The sequence below is a fragment of the Oncorhynchus masou genome, chromosome 25 (assembly GCF_036934945.1).
Source record: "Oncorhynchus masou masou isolate Uvic2021 chromosome 25, UVic_Omas_1.1, whole genome shotgun sequence".
In the NCBI taxonomy this organism is placed as follows: Eukaryota; Metazoa; Chordata; class Actinopteri; order Salmoniformes; family Salmonidae; genus Oncorhynchus; species Oncorhynchus masou.
Window position 1 is genome coordinate 18,147,177 of NC_088236.1, and position 18,553 is coordinate 18,165,729.

The window sequence follows — 18,553 nt, forward strand, 5'->3', positions numbered from 1 at the left end:
AGGATTGCCAAGGTTTAATGCTCAATGGCTGGCATCTTGTGTGTCAGGTAGAATGTCACGTTGATAATGCTGCCTTTAAAAGGTCAAGATTCACCCATTTTAAAGAGTTCTTACTACCACTAATATCTGTCCTGCTTAATAGACAGTTAAATATGCTCAAGCAAAGCCTTGAAGGGAATTTCTATCCTTGCTAGGAATTAAGCCCCAGGAATAGAAAAATCACACAGGTGATGTATAATAACAGTATAAAGAGCATTTATTTTTATCATAAATACAAATATTACATTTACAAATTATTTTTTATACATAATTATTGTGGCATCATGTCTGGAGGACACTCATAGCTACATCAAGGAGCTGGAGGGGCTCTGACAAAGGCACTGAACGGTACGTAACCCACATGGGTAACGTCAGCAAATAATTTGCAGATCAGCTAGATCGCTGTTGCTTATTGGACTCAGCCTGCACCCAAGGCACGGGGGTTTTACTACACCTGTGGAGGCCCATCCTACACTCAGCTAATGCTGTGTCCTCAAATCACCAGGAGAGCACCAAATATGAACACTCAATGAGAAAGTCCACTTTAAACTGTCATAAGCATGGCATAGCAAGTCATAACAGAACTGAACTCAATTTGGAACAGAAGATTTAACGAATATGCATGTAGTGGTAAACAACGGCTACTGTTTTTCAAATATTGTGCCATGCTTGTGACAGCAAAAGCTAAACTTGTGCTCTGCTCCGGATCCTGCAAGAACAGTACTACACCACCTCCTTCCTATCTGGCTTCAAATTCACACCGTCATTTCTGTTGGACATAAATACAGTTTTTAAAGTAGGCCAACAACTGTCATCAGGAGCAGGTTGGCGTTGAACATTTCTCAGCACCAGTAGAGGCTGTGGCTCAAACCAGAGAAGTGGGTGAGGAATTTACAAAAGAGGGGGTCACCACGAATATGCTCCACTCAGTATACATGTAAACATCAGTTCTTACTGGCACAATGGTTTTCCTATACCCCTCCGCCATTACAGGTGTACTATGGGTAGGGCCCAGAGTTTTTCCCAGCCATGAGAACAGGCCCAGGAAATAATTCAGGCCATTACTGGGAGATGGCCGATAGACAAAATCTTCCTCAAGGCTAGACTCCAATAACATAATACATAAATGTTTATAATTAAATGTACAAACAAATATAAAAACTACAGGTATTGAAAAATAAAAAAACAGCTGAAAGCAAGGTCACAAAGCTGAATCCTGCAGCCAAAACTAGAGAGCTTCAGCACCAATTCTAAACAGCAGAGGAGAACAGGTCATAGGAAGTGTGGGTTATTCAGGCTGGTTTGACAGAACTAGACAAAGCTACTGAACGGTCTCACCATTGGCTAACCTAACACTTATCTAACATTCAAAATCTGTTTATTAAAAACACAGACTCACCCTGAACAGGAAAGGAAAGCACAGGTATAAAAATGGAAAATATGTCATACAAAAGTACAGTACAGCTTTGGGGCAAAGATTTGAGGGAGAACAGAAGAGATTGCCTTAGCAGAGAGAACAGAAGAGATTGCCTTAGCAGAGAGAACAGAAGAGATCAGAAGGTCCAGAGGGTTGGTGTCAATTCTCTTTGAATTCAAAGGTGCGCTGACTTTTATATTGGAAATCCATGTCTAATTTCAGTTGCTGAATAGGCTGATATTCAAATGCATTCAACCCCCAATCCTTAGCCTGATTTGCTCGACACCCTGTCACTCATTCTTGTGATGGAATCCATTCCCGTTGGTTATTTCACTATTGTATTGGCCATTAGTTTTATTGTAGGGGTGGGCCCAAGTTTTGGCTTGAAGGACCTTGGGCAGCCTCTTGCCCTTGGTGTAGGCGTGGTACCAGAAGTTGAGGAAGAGGAGGAGAAAGACCAGGCCGTAGAGGCCTATTATGTAGATGAAGATGGGGAACTGGTAGGGGCAGTCCTTCATGAAGAAATACTGCCAGATGTGGGTGGTCACGATCACAAACTGGATCTGAGGACAGACAGGAAGGTTATATATTACTTGTTTTGAACATATAAGGAGACCATCCCAAGAGGCCCAACAGAATATCATTGTCCATAAAAAAGTATGGGTGGCTCTCTGGTATTGGTTCAAATCCAACTCCCCCACTAGTGTAGTAGTGAAGTGCAGTACGTACCAGCTGAATGGTGGTGAGATACTTCTTCCACCAGAGGTACTTCTGGTAGGCGGGGCCCAGGGCAGACAGGCCATAGTAAGCGTACATGATGACATGGACCACACAGTTCAACAGGGCATGGAACGTCCCCTGGCCACCTGAAGGACGACACCAGCAATTAGCAGTCATGGTTTGCTGTTCTATTGGGCAATGCTAATCCTAGATGGACAGGTTTCCAGGTTCCACTTCCTACAACAGCTCCTAAGGAAGATGACCTGCTGAATACTGACATTTTTCTGGGACAGTCCATCACTATACACATCTGGTAGTATGCCCATTTGTAAGTAGTTTAATACAGTCATGGGAGTAACTCAAGTAACTCTACTGTACCTGCAGCGAAGCGGACACCAAACCACCAGGTAAAGGGCATTATGGAGTGATGGTAGACATGGAGGAACGTAATCTGGCTGTTCTTTTTCCTCAGAACAAAAAAGATCTAACAGGAGGGAGAATTCAGCCATTTAGAACAGAACAAGAGTGAAAATGACAGAAGGGAAAAGGGGAAACCTAGTCAGTTGTACAACAATGCAGTCAACCAAAATGTGTCTTCCGCATTTAACCCAAACCCATCTGAACAAGCGAGACACAGATAGTCAGAAAGCTGTTCTAAAAAGAACCAACTTACCGTATCCAACATCTCTATGAACTTTGAGAAGTAGTAGAGCCAACACGTCCCTGCCATCTAAGGAGAGAGAGGTTATTAGTGACAAGTATAATTACATTACTTACAGGTAAGCAAAACGTGTACCTGTCACAGCACTGAACTTTTAAAGTAAATATGAGTTTCCTGTTTTATATATGCATTTACACAATATGAGGTTAGAATAATACTGTGAAAATGATAATGCCCTTTCAGTGTAAGAGTTGTTTGAAAAGACTGCCAGATTAGTCCGCCTGCTTTGGTAGGATGGTGGCGGCCTAACAGGCCTCACCACACAACTAATGATATTATGCAACACAGGAAACGTGGTGTGAATCACTCCTGGAATGACCTGCTCTCAATGCTTCTTTGTTCCAACAGCTTGTTGGCATGCTAGAGTCAGATGGGGATTCCACAGGTGAATGGGTGCTCATAAGAAGAGAGGAACGACCAGTAGTAGTTCTCTGCCTGTCTGTTGCAGGTAGAGTCACATTCCACAGCTCTTACCCTCACTGCCTGCGGTGAGTCTGAGTAGTCCACTAGGTCACAGTGGAACGTGTAGCCCGTTCCCCAGCCCGACATCACATACTACAGGAAGAAGAGGCAATGAATTAAAAACATACTCCAAATCACAACACACTAGTTGTTGCATGGCTCTCCTTTGTGCAAAGATTAGACATCAATAAAAATGTATCGTCTTCACACTGAAACTAAAGAAAGTATTACTAATGACACCCCCCTCAACCACACACGTTTCTTAATACCAAGTACAAGTTGGTGTTTGGTGACAACCATTAAACCTTGACAGTCTGACAAAAGAGTGGAACAAAAAAGTAATTTCACTATATGGCCTGTGGATCATGACCTGCATTTCCTGCTCAAGACAGGTTCTGCACACCAGTCAACAGAAAGGAATTTGGCCCAAAAAGGCATAATTTCCTGTTTCCTTGAGGTAAATCACTGATCTGTGACCCTACAATGGACTAGTGTCAATGGAAAACCCTCAATCTACTGTGTTATATGAACCCAGAGGGTGGTGCAGTCTGCCCAACGCATCACCGGGGGCAAACTACCTGCCCTCCAGGACAAATATCTTTATGTACATATTCTTCATCCCTTTACACTTGTGTGTATAAGGTAGTTGTTGTGAAATTGTTAGGTTAGATTACTCATTGGTTATTACTGCATTGTCGGAACTAGAAGCACAAGCATTTCGCTACACTCGTATTAACATTGCTAACCATGTGTATGTGACAAATAGAATTTGATTTGAACTCAAGCATTTCGCTACACCCGCAATAACGACTGCTAAATATGTGTGTGATTTTATTTAGAACCATTGGTATAAAAACACCTTGCAAATAAAAAAGGCTCCAACTATTTTGAGATTAAGTTTGTCTTGCCGCTGACAATGTAATGATCAGAAGAAAGTAATTAAGTATGAAATGATGCATCATTGTGATCCTGAAGCATAGCCTTCTTCATATTAAACTTGAGAAATCACAACTGATTCATTTTTTTGCCGCTTGCCTCAGACTGTCCTGCTTGACGAGGCAGTATAAAACACTAGAGCCTGTCAGAAGTCCATTGAGAAAGAGACCCACCTCATAGCACATGTAGAGGGACAAGGCAACAACGCTGAAGTTGTAGATGATGAGAACTTCTTTGAGGTGGAAGGCCTTGCGTTTCTCCATGAGCCTGGGCCCCAGCCGCGTCACAAAGTAGATGTACGCCACGATTACTACAGTCTGGGGGAGCGGCGATGACATGAGAAACCAGTCTTCTGTCCTGGGGTCTTGACAGCAGAGAAGGGTTGAGTATATGATTCAATCAAATAAATCAGTACATCATGCCATCTAGCCAAGCATTCAACTGTGATGCACCAACAATATGTTTAAGAGGGTAGGTTACAGTTGATTCTCATGGCTTGTAATGATGATCAGCGCTATTTCATCAACCCCAGAAGACCAACCTCGGCTAGATACACAGCCAATATCTGTCTACTTCCACCAAGGAAAACATAGGAAGAGAATGTTGCATAATGCTTTCATTCGTTATACTCTGGCTTCCACTGAAAACATACAAAAATATAGAGATTTTATTTTATTTAACCAGACAAGTCAGTAAGGAACAATTTCTTATTTACAATGACGGCCTACCCCGGCCAAACCCGGACGACGCTGGGCCAATTGTGCGCCGCCCTATGGGACTCCCAATCATGGCCGGATGTGATACAGCCTGGATTCCAACCAGGGACTGTAGTGACACCTCTTGCACGGAGATGCTGTGCCTTGGACCGCAGCGGCACCCAGGAGACCCATTTGCCTGAAACGTGTAGCCTAAAACCCATTTGCCTTTTTAATACCAAAACTCAATCTATTCATTGTTGTTGGACAGCAGTTAGTGATGGATCCTCACCTGCATTATTCATGAAGTTCCCATACCAGAGTCCGACCCTGGTCGTTAGATCCCTGAACTCCATGTCTCCCGGAGCTCCTTTAGCTGTCCTGGAGGAAACACTGGGGTCATAGGTGAAAGGCCCAATACAGCTGTTTTTGTATATCTCAATAATCAAATAATGTATGGCTAACAGAAAATATATTAAGGTAAACCGTTACCTTACTGTGTTTTCAATTAAAATTGTCAAAAATAAACAAAAATGGCTTCTTAGCAAAGGGCAATTTCTCAAGCAAGAATTGTTTTGCTTGGATTGTCTGGGAGTGGTTTGAGTGGGGAGGGGAAAACCAAAAATTAGCTGTTATTGGCAGAGGTTTGGAAAACTTGTTCTTATTGGTCTATTTACCGCCTGGTGTCAAGCAGGCAGGCCAAAACTCCATCACACCAAACTGGCTGAAGTTTCAGGCAGTCTTTTCAAACCATTCTTACACTAAAAAGACCAGAATTTTCACAATTTCACAGTATTATTCCGACGTAATTGTGGAAATAGATATAAAACACTGGGGGGGGGGGGGGAATCACATTTTCGACAGAGGTAATACAGAGCTAGACATTTTAGGCAGTCCTACAGGGATGATCCACATGAAGTAACATCCCTTAATCTCAATCTTACACCCTTTTCTTAAAGGGATACTTCGGGATTTTGGCAAACTGCCATCGTGTCCTAGATAACCCATTTGCCTCTAATAAATATACATATTCAAATATGGTGACCCAAAGTGGACGGGTCATATAACACAATATACCAGCCATGCGCGAAAGACTATTGTTGAAGTGAAAATAATCGGATCAGCATTTCTCTGCTTCTGTCAGTAGCTCAGAGGGAGACTAGGGAAGGAGTGTTGATAGTACAATGGCCATCAGTCAGGGTTCCGCACATATAGGGCTCTGGTCAAAAGTAGTGCACTAAATAGGGTGCCAATTGGAAATGCAGACATGGTCAGCATGCAGGGAGCTGCAAAACACTCATTGACTGGAGTGTGTGGCACACGTTCACATTGGGACAAAGTCAGTTTCACACACGCAAGCTTCACTCAATTAAGAGAATATAATAATTATGTTATACAACTCAGTTGAGTATCAGTATCACCCATGTATTCTACTCAACATTTTTCTCTTATTTAAGATGGGCTGTTTTCTAAATATCATTATAAAACTTTGAGCCATGAATTCTTATTGGCTGAAGGCCATGGTATATCAGACCGTATACCACGGGTATGACAAAACATTTATTTATACTGCACTAATTACATTGGTAAACAATTTATAATAGCAATAAGGATCCTTGGGGGTTTGTAGTATATGGCCAATATACCACTCTGCGTTGTGCCTAAGAACAGCCCTTAGCTGTGGTATATTAGCCATATACGACAGCTATATTGGCCATATACCACACCACCTGCTCAAGTACACCATTCCCAAGACAACATACCTGTTGCTAGGCAGGGGGGAAGGTTACACACATTTCATTTGAGTAATTTAGCAGTTGCTCTTATCCAGAGCGATTTACAGAAGCAATTAGGGTTAATTGCCTTGCTCTTGGGTACAGACCGATTTTTCACGCAGTCGGCTAGGGGATAATTTTTGGCTACTGGCTCCTTGCTCTTACCCACTAGGCTACAGACGATAAAGACCACAAATGAATCGGTCAAAGAAAATTGTACTGGTTGCGTAAAAATATTTTGCAGATATTTTTATTTATTTTATTTTTTATTTTACCTTTATTTAACCAGGTAGGCTAGTTGAGAACAAGTTCTCATTTGCAACTGCGACCTGGCCAAGATAAAGCATAGCAGTGTGAACAGACAACACAGAGTTACACATGGAGTAAACAATTAACAAGTCAATAACACAGTAGAAAAAAAGGGGAGTCTATATACAATGTGTGCAAAAGGCATGAGGAGGTAGGTGAATAATTACAATATTGCAGATTAACACTGGAGTGATAGATGATCATGTACAGGTAGAGATATTGGTGTGCAAAAGAGCAGAAAAGTAAATAAATAAAAACTGTGGGGATGAGGTAGGTGAAAATGGGTGGGCTATTTACCAATAGATTATGTACAGCTGCAGCGATCGGTTAGCTGCTCAGATAGCTGATGTTTGAAGTTGGTGAGGGAGATAAGTCTCCAACTTCAGCGATTTTTGCAATTCGTTCCAGTCACAGGCAGCAGAGTACTGGAATGAAAGGTGGCCGAATGAGGTGTTGGCTTTAGGAATGATCAGTGAGATACACCTGCTGGAGCGCGTGCTACGGATGGGTGTTGCCATCGTGACCAGTGAACTGAGATAAGGCGGAGCTTTACCTAGCATGGCCTTGTAGATGCCCTGGAGCCAGTGGTTCTTGCTACGAATATGTAGCGAGGGCCAGCCGACTAGAGCATACAAGTCGCAGTGGTGGGTAGTATAAGGTGCTTTAGTGACAAAACGGATGGCACTGTGATAAACTGCATCCAGTTTGCTGAGAAGAGTGTTGGAAGCAATTTTGTAGATGACATCGCCGAAGTCGAGGATCGGTAGGATAGTCAGTTTTACTAGGGTAAGCTTGGCAGTGTGAGTGAAGGAGGCTTTGTTACGGAATAGAAAGCTGACTCTTGATTTGATTTTCGATTGGAGATGTTTGATATGGGTATGGAAGGAGAGTTTGCAGTCTAGCCAGACACCTAGGTACTTATAGGTGTCCACATATTCAAGGTCGGAACCATCCAGTGTGGTGATGCTAGTCGGGCATGCGGGTGCAGGCAGCGATCGGTTGAAAAGCATGCATTTGGTTTTACTAGTGTTGAAGAGCAGTTGGAGGCCACGGAAGGAGTGTTGTATGGCATTGAAGCTCGTTTGGAGGTTAGATCGCACAGTGTCCAATGACGGGCCGAAAGTATATAGAATGGTGTCGTCTGCGTAGAGGTGGATCAGGGAATCGCCCGCAGCAAGAGCAATATCATTGATATATACAGAGAAAAGAGTCGGCCTGAGAATTGAACCCTGTGGCACCCCCATAGAGACTGCCAGAGGACCGGACAGCATGCCCTCCGATTTGACACACTGAACTCTGTCTGCAAAGTAATTGGGGAACCAGGCAAGGCAGTCATCCGAAAAACCGAGGCTACTGAGTCTGCCAATAAGAATATGGTGATTGACAGAGTCGAAAGCCTTGGCAAGGTCGATGAAGACGGCTGCACAGTACTGTCTTTTATCGATGGCGGTTATGATGTCGTTTAGTACCTTGAGTGTGGCTGAGGTGCACCCGTGACCGGCTCGGAAACCAGATTGCATCGCGGAGAAGGTACGGTGGGATTCGAGATGGTCAGTGACCTGTTTGTTGACTTGGCTTTCGAAGACCTTAGATAGGCAGGGCAGAATGGATATAGGTCTGTAACAGTTTGGGTCCATGGTGTCTCCCCCTTTGAAGAGGGGGATGACTGCGGCAGCTTTCCAATCCTTGGGGATCTCAGACGATATGAAAGAGAGGTTGAACAGGCTGGTAATAGGGGTTGCGACAATGGCGGCGGATAGTTTCAGAAATAGAGGGTCCAGATTGTCAAGCCCAGCTGATTTATACGGGTCCAGGTTTTGCAGCTCTTTCAGAACATCTGCTATCTGGATTTGGGTGAAGGAGAACCTGGAGAGGCTTGGGCGAGGAGCTGCGGGGGGGCCGGAGCTGTTGGCCGAGGTAGGAGTAGCCAGGCGGAAGGCATGGCCAGCCGTTGAGAAATGCTTGTTGAAGTTTTCGATAATCATGGATTTGTCGGTGGTGACCGTGTTCCCTAGCCTCAGTGCAGTGGGCAGCTGGGAGGAGGAGCTCTTGTTCTCCATGGACTTCACAGTGTCCCAGAACCTTTGGAGTTGGAGCTACAGGATGCAAACTTCTGCCTGAAGAAGCTGGCGTTAGCTTTCCTGACTGACTGCGTGTATTGGTTCCTGACTTCCCTGAACAGTTGCATATCGCGGGGACTGTTCGATGCTATTGCAGTCCGCCACAGGATGTTTTTGTGCTGGTCGAGGGCAGTCAGGTCTGGAGTGAACCAAGGGCTGTATCTGTTCTTATTTCTGCATTTTTTGAACGGAGCATGCTTATCTAAAATGGTGAGGAAGTTACTCTTAAAGAATGACCAGGCATCCTCGACTGACGGGATGAGGTCAATGTCCTTCCAGGATACCCAGGCCAGGTCGATTATAAAGGCCTGCTCACAGAAATGTTTTAGGGAGCGTTTGACAGTGATGAGGGGTGGTCGTTTGACTGCGGCACCGTAGCGGATACAGGCAATGAGGCAGTGGTCGCTGAGATCTTGATTGAAGACAGCGGAGGTGTATTTGGAGGGCCAGTTGGTCAGGATGACGTCTATGAGGGTGCCCTTGCTTACAGAGTTAGGGTTGTACCTGGTGGGTTCCTTGATAATTTGTGTGAGATTGAGGGCATCTAGCTTAGATTGTAGGACTGCCGGGATGTTAAGCATATCCCAGTTATTATTGCGGATGTAGGGCTTTACACACCGGTATTTATGCACGGACAGGTTTGTTTTTACATTAGCTTCTATAACGGTATTTGAATGTTTGGTAAATGTGATACGCCGTGTGTAACGTCAATTTTTATAGCTTATTCCGCTACTTGAGTCATCCCTCTCCGCTCGCTCTCTCAAGGAGCGCATGTTGTTGCTTGACCACAATACACTTTCGTTCAGTCTGCAAGGTAAATGCAGCACATGCAACCATCTTGATGACGCCGATGTTTCCACTTTGATTTTAATATAAATCCCCAGCGTTCTATAATTACAAATATTAGTTTGTGTTTCTTACATCTGCAAACCGCTAATTTGTATTTTCTTAGCAAGTTACGCTAAATCGTGTTAGCCACTACTGCTAATCGCTGACTAGATAACTGGCTAATAAAAGTACTGAGTCAGAGCAAACGTAGCCAGCTCATACAGCCTGATACCAGTACTGGTGGAGGCTTATATCAGCATGTTGTTTGTGCAACAGTATCTTCTAATTCAAAGAGGAATAGGCGAAGCATGCATATGTTGGCTATATGAATAAAAATGTAATGTAGCCAAAGATTATAGGGTTCCCTAGGAAACACTGAACATCAATTTGGTTCCTACCCTGTCACAGTAACGCATTCATGGCATTTTCATTAATTGTCATGTCAAACACTGTATTCAACGTGCCCACTATTATTTATATTCTAACTATAGAATTGTAATAAACGTTCTATTTCCATGCTTCCAAAAGTTCACCCAAGTGTTTTGATCTAAATTGCAATTGCAACATTTGGTTAAAAATAATGCCTCGTTGTTTTGGCCATATCGTGGCAGTGTGTTAATGATCTCAAATGATTACAGGAAATTATTTGAGGTTGAAATTTAATTGAACAATATAAAAACAATCAAAATGGAGAAAGACCCATGGAAATAATTTAGAATGTATGTGTTGCCACCCTAGGGTCACACATAGAACTTGTATTAAATCAAAAACTTAAAATACTGTCAAACTTGAAAAATACCATACATGATATTTTGGCCATATCGCCTAGCCCTACGCGGGTGTAACGAAAAATGCTTATGTTCCTAGCTCCAACAGTGCAATAATACACACAAATGGTCTGTATAGACATTATTGTAATAGTAAAAGGTGTATACAGCAGTAGTTATATAGGATGAGCCTAGACTAGAATACAGTATATACATATGAAGTGGGTAAATCAAGGATAGCTCCCTCCCTGTTAATGGGTAAGGATAAATGCCATGCATTTACAGAGAGAACAGCTACATGCGGCGAGCATTACCATCCTGTCATCATCTCTATTCAATAATACCACAGCCCGAAGACACAGAATGCCAAGCCATGGAACAAAGCTGCATTGTATAACAATTAGGCCAACACTCAACACAACTGGATTGCTGTCTGACATGTTCACCATGCCCAAGTCAGATTTCCTTTCAAACTGTTTCCTGCATACTAAACCAGTAGATAACTAAGCCATCATGCCATACATCTCAAGCAGGAGAGGATGGTTAATTTTCTAAATGCTCTTCAAGATTCAGCATAACATGTAGGCCCAAGTAATGGCTAGTACAACAAGCCTGCATTTAGACAAACCACGTGAAGCAGTCGCTTTAAAATTCCTAGAAGGGTAGGGCTTTTTGAATAGGAACTTCAGTTTTCTTGATATTCACAAGTACGCAAAATTCCTCCCAGGCCATTCAAATTAACTGAATAATTGAGTTAAAGGTCTGAAATGTGAGGGGCATCAATAAGAGAAGAAAAACAGAACCCATCACTGGGGACAGCAAGAAACTTAACAATTCTAAAGATCCACACAATGCAAGATCAAATCTGCCTGAAAACTACACATTGTCCTTTGGAAGTATTTGACTTTAAAGTATTCCAAAACACACAAAGAAAACACCCAATACATTTACTGAATACAGTATTGTGTACAGAAGAGACTCAAACGTGTAAATCAACATCACAGTATATAAGGTGGTTATGAAATCTAACAGACCCGTGTAAAGTCCCAGAGTATTGGATACACAGTGTTATCTGACAAAGCCTACCTCGTGAAACTACCTTAAGATAAGAATGTAAGCTTTAACAATCAAATGCTGTCTGACTGGTTTCAGGGAACATTATACAGTAAGAGGGGAAAGGGAGCAGCTCCCATTTCAGCACAAACCCTATGCAGGGCCTTCTCACCCAAGCAAGGGGATGCATGGAACATTCAAAACTAGATTTCCCTATATAAAACATAGATCAGAGTACTAGTAAGTCTACAGGATATGCCTGAACTGGCATTAAGTGTTCAAGCACAGAGTTGCCCTGTATAAAACTCAAATCATATGAGTTGAGCCGAGGGAAAATAATGTTTATTTTTTATTTAACTAGGCAAGTCAGTTAATAACAAATTCTTATTTACAATAACGGCCTACCAAAAGGCCTCCTAAGGGGACGGGGGCTGGGATTAAAAATAAAAAATACATTTTATTTAAACTACCGCAAGCAATAGATCCAAAAGCTGAACACAATCATCATTACCTAATGGCAAACGATCATAACATAATCAAATAGACATGTGGACACCTTGTCGAACATCTCATTTCAAAATCATGGGCATTAATATGGAATTGGTCCCCCCTTTGCTGCCATAACACACAATACCTCCATGACAATAAAATAAAATCACATTGGCTAAAGTATTCAGACCCTTTACTCAATACTTTGCAGAAGAACCTTTGGCTGCGAGTACAGCCTCAAGTCTTCTTGAGGGGGAGTTTCTCCCATTCTTCTCTGCAGATCCTCTCAAGCTCTGTCAGGTTGGATGGGGAGTGTCACTACACAGCTATTTTCAGGTCTCTCCCGAGATGTTTGATAGGGTTCAAGTCTGGGCTCTGGCTGGGCCACTCAAGGACATTCAGAAATGCAACCCTAGCGTTGTCTTGGCTGTGTGGTTAGGGTTGTTGTCCTGTTGGAAGGGGAACGTTTGCCCCCAGTCGGAGGTCCTGAACACTCTGGAGCAAGGATCTCTCTGTACTTGACTCCATTAATCTTTCCCTCAATCCTGACTAGTCTCCCAGTCCCTGCCACTGAATAACATCCCCACAGCATGATGCTGCTACCACCATGCTTCACCGTAGGGATGGTGCCAGTTGTGACGCTTGGCATTCAGGCTAAAGAGTTCAATCTTGGTTTCATTAGACCAGAGAATCTGAATACTTATTTTTATACATTTACATTTATTTTATTTTTTTAAACAACAGTTTTCACTTAGTCCTTATGGTTTGTGTGTGGATTGAACATGTTTTATTCAATCAGTTTTAGAATAAGGCTGTAACGTAACAAAATGTGGAAAAGTCAAGGGGTCTGAATACTTTCCAGGTGCAGTGTATAGTGTAGTAGGTGATTACTTGAGATAATGCACTACATGGATCTACACATGGCACTTTAAAGGTCAGATCATGCAAGTTTCTCTTTTGACCAATAAGGCATGGTGTCTTGACTACACACAAGAGGATAGCACTCTAGTCGGAGTCATTCATAAATGTGGGTAACATGGTGACCCCATTAGACGCACGTACGCACGCTTTGACATGTTTGTTTCAGTTTATGCAACTCTGACACACCTTTCCTGTCTGACAGCTCCCACACTGATGAAGCCATCAAATATACCCAATTAAACTACAGTACTCCAAATACACAAATGACTACATCATGGCCGAAGAAAATAAGTGATTACCTCAAGGGGGAATGCATTTTTTAAAGTATTCCAATGGGCCTAGAAGACCCCATCAATCAGGCTACACAGAGAGGATTTCAGTCAGTCATCCCGGAAGTAACTCATCAGTCAAAACTCATCATCAGTCCCCCCCCCCCACACACTCTTTGGGGCATCGCCTTGGTCTGTACAATTGACCTTATTTTAGCGCCCCAAAAACGTAATACTTCCAGATCAACTGTAATGTCCCCTTTCCAACATAATCAATTACATGACCTCTACGCTGCCCATTTCTGTATGATTCAAGAAGGCAATGAGCTCCGTTGGGTCTTTTTAAAAATGGTGGGTGGGGAAGCGAAAGTAATGCGTGATAGTGAGGAGAGATGTTGTGTGGGAAAACTTTTTTCCCCCACTCGATCTGTCCAACTTATCACCTTTAAAATATAAATAAAACACTATAAAGAGCTTCTATAATGTGTCATTACATACCTACTTGAAGGTTTGTGTCGAATTTGAATCGGGTTTTTAGGGCGGTGCTAAAGTGATCTTCAGAAGTAAACAGCGGCTTTGCGATTCATGACCGCTTGCAAAAATGACTAGGTATCCCCTCTTACCCCCATCACTGTCCATTTCTTGTTTTTAAATTATGAGAGAAGTGCTACACTTGGTGGAGAGAGATTGTAAGACAGAAATAGTTGCTTTATGCGTGCTGTACGTTACAGCATGACACGTCACGATGTAACGGAGGGTCCGTTTTTTCAACTTTTCTCCAATACTATAGAGCCATTACCATGTCAATCAATGCTTGAATAGAAACGTAGTTCACACCCCAGATTTTGAAGTCAACACAGTCGCTACAGTCCAATTACTTTTCTTTGCAGCCTCGTTTGAATGTCGTGGTTGAGCACATTTGTACGGAATGGGGTGAGTTTACGTTAGCTGTTGGAACATTTATGTGGGGACTTGCTTCTTTTCAGCCACAAGAGCATTAGTAAGGTAGGGCATTGATGTTGATTAAGGCTGTCTCGCAGTCTGCGTTCCAATTCATCCCAAAGGTGTTCGATGGGGTTGAGGTCAGGGCTCTGTGCAGGCCAGTCAAGTTCTTCCACACCGATCTCGACAAACAATTTCTGTACCTCGCTTTGTGCACAGGGGTATTGTCATGCTGAAACAGGTAATGGCCTTCCCAAACTGTTGTCACAAAGTTGGAAGCACGAAATCGTCTAGAATGTATGCTGTAGCATTAAGGTATCCCTTTACTGGAGCTAGGGGTTCTAGCCCAAACCATGAAGAACAGCCCCAGACCATTATTCCTCCTCCACCAATCTTTACAGTTGGCACTATACATTGGGACAGGTAGCATTTTCCTGGCATCCGCTAACTCCAGATTTGTCTGTCAGATGGTGAAGTGTGATTTATCACTCCAGAGAAAGCGTTTCCACTGCTCCCAAGTCTAATGGCGGCGAGCTTTACACCTCTAGGCGACGCTTGGCATTGTGCATGGTGATCTTAGGCTTGTGTGGCTGCTCGGCCATGGAAACCCATTTCATGAAGCTCCCGGCCAACATTTATTGTGCTGACGTTACATCCGGAGGCAGTTTGGAATTAGTTAGTGTTAAAACCAAGCGATTCAGTACTTGGCAGTCCCGTTCTGTGAGCTTGTGTGGCCTACCACTTCATGGCCGAGCCGTTGCTGCTTCTAGACATTTCCACTTCACATTAATGGCACTAACAGTTGAGTGGGGCAGCGCTAGCAGGGCAGATATTTGACCAACTGACTTGTTGGAAAGTTGGCATGCTATGACGGTACCACGTTGAGTCACTGAGCTCTTCAGTACAGGCCATTCTACTGACAATGTCTGTCTGTGGTGATTGCATGGCTGTATGCTAGATTTAATATACCTGTCAGCATGGGTGTGGTTGAATTAGCCAAATCCACTAATTTGAAAGGGTGCCCACATACTTTTGGCCATGCTGTATCCAGACACTCCGCGGTATATCGGCTAGTTGGAGAATCACAGTACTTGGTCACATCAAGTTTGTTAAGCCATAATTAGATGCCACCTGCCAATAGGCTCTTTGGAAGGGTTGCCAGAAAGAAAGAAAAATATTGAGAGGAACCAACAAAGGTAAACACCTGTAGCTTGTTAAACAGTATTGGCACTTAGACTGGAACCAGGCGCTATGGACATAATTTTATGAAACTAAAATAGAGGTATTTTGGGGGTAATCTAATCCATAAACACTGACTGAAGGATGTCAATAATCTGGGAAGATTCTATATGGAGGAATGGCATTATGACCCACCCAAATGTGTTCACCAATATTTATATAGTGCCATTTTACTTGCAAGGAGAGGGTGCACAAAATATTGAAAAAAAAACGGGTACAAAGAATTGACACTCATCTTTTTGGGAGAAAAGTATTACCTAAATATCTTTCTGAACAATTGTATTAGTAAATCTAAAATAATGATTATCATTGTTTGAAGAAAACAATATAGTTCAGTATTTTTATCATAGGCCTAGTCTTTCTAGACAAGAAATTCGCAGCTTGACAGTAAGGTAAAACTAACAGCATGCGCAACACCTGAATTATAAAATTGACCTGAAGACTCGTGGAGTCCACCACCGCTGATCATTTGGAATATTGCCACAACGTTTATCAAACTCCTAATTTCCCACAGCAATGGGTTGTGATGAATTATGCGACACACTTTCGACATTACATCTCAAATCAATTAGGGAAGCAAGATTACAAAAGTATTTAATTTAGTAAAATCAATGTTTCCTCCCTTATCGCCACCCCTGAAGACCAGGTTAGATTCAACAGCCGATTCAAAGGCACGATACCTGATAAAAACAGGAATCGATCATGGCTCGAAACAGGTGCAAAGATGGATGCCGCATAACACGGACTTCAAGCAAATCCCTTCAACCTCAGTTTACATTTAAGAGAAAATGCCGGAAAATATGTGACAAAGGCAAAAAATAAATGAGGCGTTTAGCCTACTGTATATAGCCTAAATTAATATGACACCTTCATCCTGCTGAGACTGCGTACACAAGGCAGAAGTTATTATTCAGTGTATGAATAATGTCGCAACACAATATGGTATAGGCTACCGGAACATAATTCACAAACCTCCAATATTGTGAGAGAAGTATCCTACTCGGTCTTGTGTTACTACTCCGGCTCAGGTGTAAGCAATTGACGCCAGGTGTGTCAAATGTAATTTCCAAGGAGTCGCTTCCCTACTGTGCAACTGCCGTCCAATGAGTGAGTTATATTAACTTGAAGCGTGGGGCACCGGTCTTTGGCCCTTGACATGAACGGGCAAAATCGGTGAGGGAGGAGCGCCGCTCGGTCATGTTGTCAAGATGGCAGCGTAGTACATATCGTCCAGAAACATAAAACACATCTTTTATAATTCGTTTTCATTGGGAGGCAGATAAAGCGTGTTCATCAAAAGCAATCACTTTTGTATGTGAAAACACACACATATATATATATATATACATACATACATACATACATACATACATACATACATACATACATACATACATACATACATACATACATACATACATACATACATACATATACACACACACACACATATAGATACACACACATTTAGATATATACATACATAGACACACACACACATTTCAAAATATATATTTCCTTTATTACCCTCCAACCCTACAACACCTCCCCCAATTGGAACAAACTAGTGAACAACAACACTTAGGCCTGTATTTCCAGTTTATACATACATTTTTATGGTCACAGTCTATTTTACAATAGTTTTTTAAATGAGTTTTATTTGAACTATTGTCCTTCCTCTACCCTCAACCTCTCCCATAAATGTATGATGTCCATCTGATTTGATTTCCATTTGCCACATCTTCCAAACTGTACTCTTTCTAAAAAGTTCCTAACCTATATACATTTTACAGGCACCGTATGTTTTATATTAGTTATCTTGTTATTAGTCTCAACCTTCAGCTCCATCAGCCCCTCCCATTTATCTCTTAACACCATCCATATTGGATTTCTACTTGCCATATATTTTTCAACTGTGCTGTTTCACAAAAGCTCTGAACCTTTCTATTCTCATTGTTTCTAAAGATTGTAAATTGAAAATATTTTTTTTTGCTAAAAGTATTATTTTATTATTGATCGATTGACTATGACTTTTCAGATCGCCCTTCCTGGACTTGTGACCAAAAACAAGCTACATATGGACAGTACCAAAACAAACAATCTAATGATTCTGCCTCTTCGCAGCAAATACTGCAGAGCTGGGAAGATTGTATCCCCCATATAAATAACATTCTTTTGGTTGCAAGAATTCTGTATATTATAATTTGACCCTGCTGGTCATCTATGAACATTTGAACATCTTGGCCATGTTCTGTTATAATCTCCACCCGGCACAGCCAGAAGAAGACTGGCCAACCCTCATAGCCTGGTTCCTCTCTAGGTTTCTTCCTAGGTTTTGGCCTTTCTAGGGAGTTTTTCTACACCTGCATTGCTTGCTGTTTGGGGTTGTAGGCTGGGTTTCTGTACAGCACTTTGAGATATCAGATGATGTAAGAAGGGCTTTATAAGTCAATTTGATTTGTATAATAATTTAAATGAAAAAAGTCCACGTTTGGAATCTGCCGTCGTTTTGCTTATCAGTTCATAAACCAAAAATCAAATAAATCCATAAACCAAATAAATCAAAAATCTCTTCCCAACTATTTTGCAATCTATATGGCACTGCTGTCCATTTTTTGGTCCTTCAATGAAACTGGTATACTTTTTAATTTATCACAATGTTCTTTAACCAATTATGGCCTTTAATACAGGGCCGACAGACTTGTTCCCCCTTCCACTTTCCTCTTCCATTTTTGCGGTAATTTCGCAATTAGTTGGTTGTAATTATGAGAAGGGCAGACGTTTCCACGTTTCAGTTAGCTGCATGGATGACATAACTCCACCAGTCGGATTTATAACATCATTTACGATA

At 42.1% G+C, this 18,553-nt stretch overlaps 1 protein-coding gene across 3 annotated transcripts; it reads right to left on the reverse strand.

Moving 5' to 3' along the window:
• Positions 1-238: 238 nt before the first annotated feature.
• LOC135513858 (very long chain fatty acid elongase 7-like) lies at positions 239-16,882 on the reverse strand. Of its 3 annotated transcripts, none has more exons than XM_064936824.1 (9): positions 16,675-16,882; positions 5,283-5,366; positions 5,024-5,203; positions 4,469-4,659; positions 3,372-3,452; positions 2,850-2,906; positions 2,555-2,660; positions 2,186-2,322; positions 239-2,019 (listed from the first exon to the last, which is right to left on the reverse strand). In XM_064936824.1, the coding sequence occupies exons 2-9, from the start codon at positions 5,344-5,346 to the stop codon at positions 1,747-1,749; spliced, it is 1,089 nt and encodes a 362-aa protein (XP_064792896.1). In that variant the 5' UTR covers positions 5,347-5,366; positions 16,675-16,882; the 3' UTR covers positions 239-1,746. The 3 variants fall into 3 exon arrangements, with proteins under 3 accessions (XP_064792896.1, XP_064792895.1, XP_064792897.1); XM_064936823.1 differs by having other exon boundaries at positions 5,283-5,371; positions 16,675-16,881; XM_064936825.1 differs by lacking the exon at positions 5,024-5,203 and having other exon boundaries at positions 5,283-5,371; positions 16,675-16,878.
• Between the last annotated feature and the right edge of the window lie 1,671 nt (positions 16,883-18,553).

Coding starts and splice junctions, on each gene's coding strand:
- LOC135513858 (XM_064936824.1), bottom strand. CDS start 5,346: ATGGAGTTCAGGGATCTAACGACCAGGGTCGGACTCTGGTATGGGAAC. Junction 2,907..3,371: donor ACTCACCGCAGGCAGTGAGG/GTAAGAGCTGTG, acceptor CTCTCTCCTTAG/ATGGCAGGGACGTGTTGGCT. Junction 2,661..2,849: donor TCATAGAGATGTTGGATACG/GTAAGTTGGTTC, acceptor CCCTCCTGTTAG/ATCTTTTTTGTTCTGAGGAA.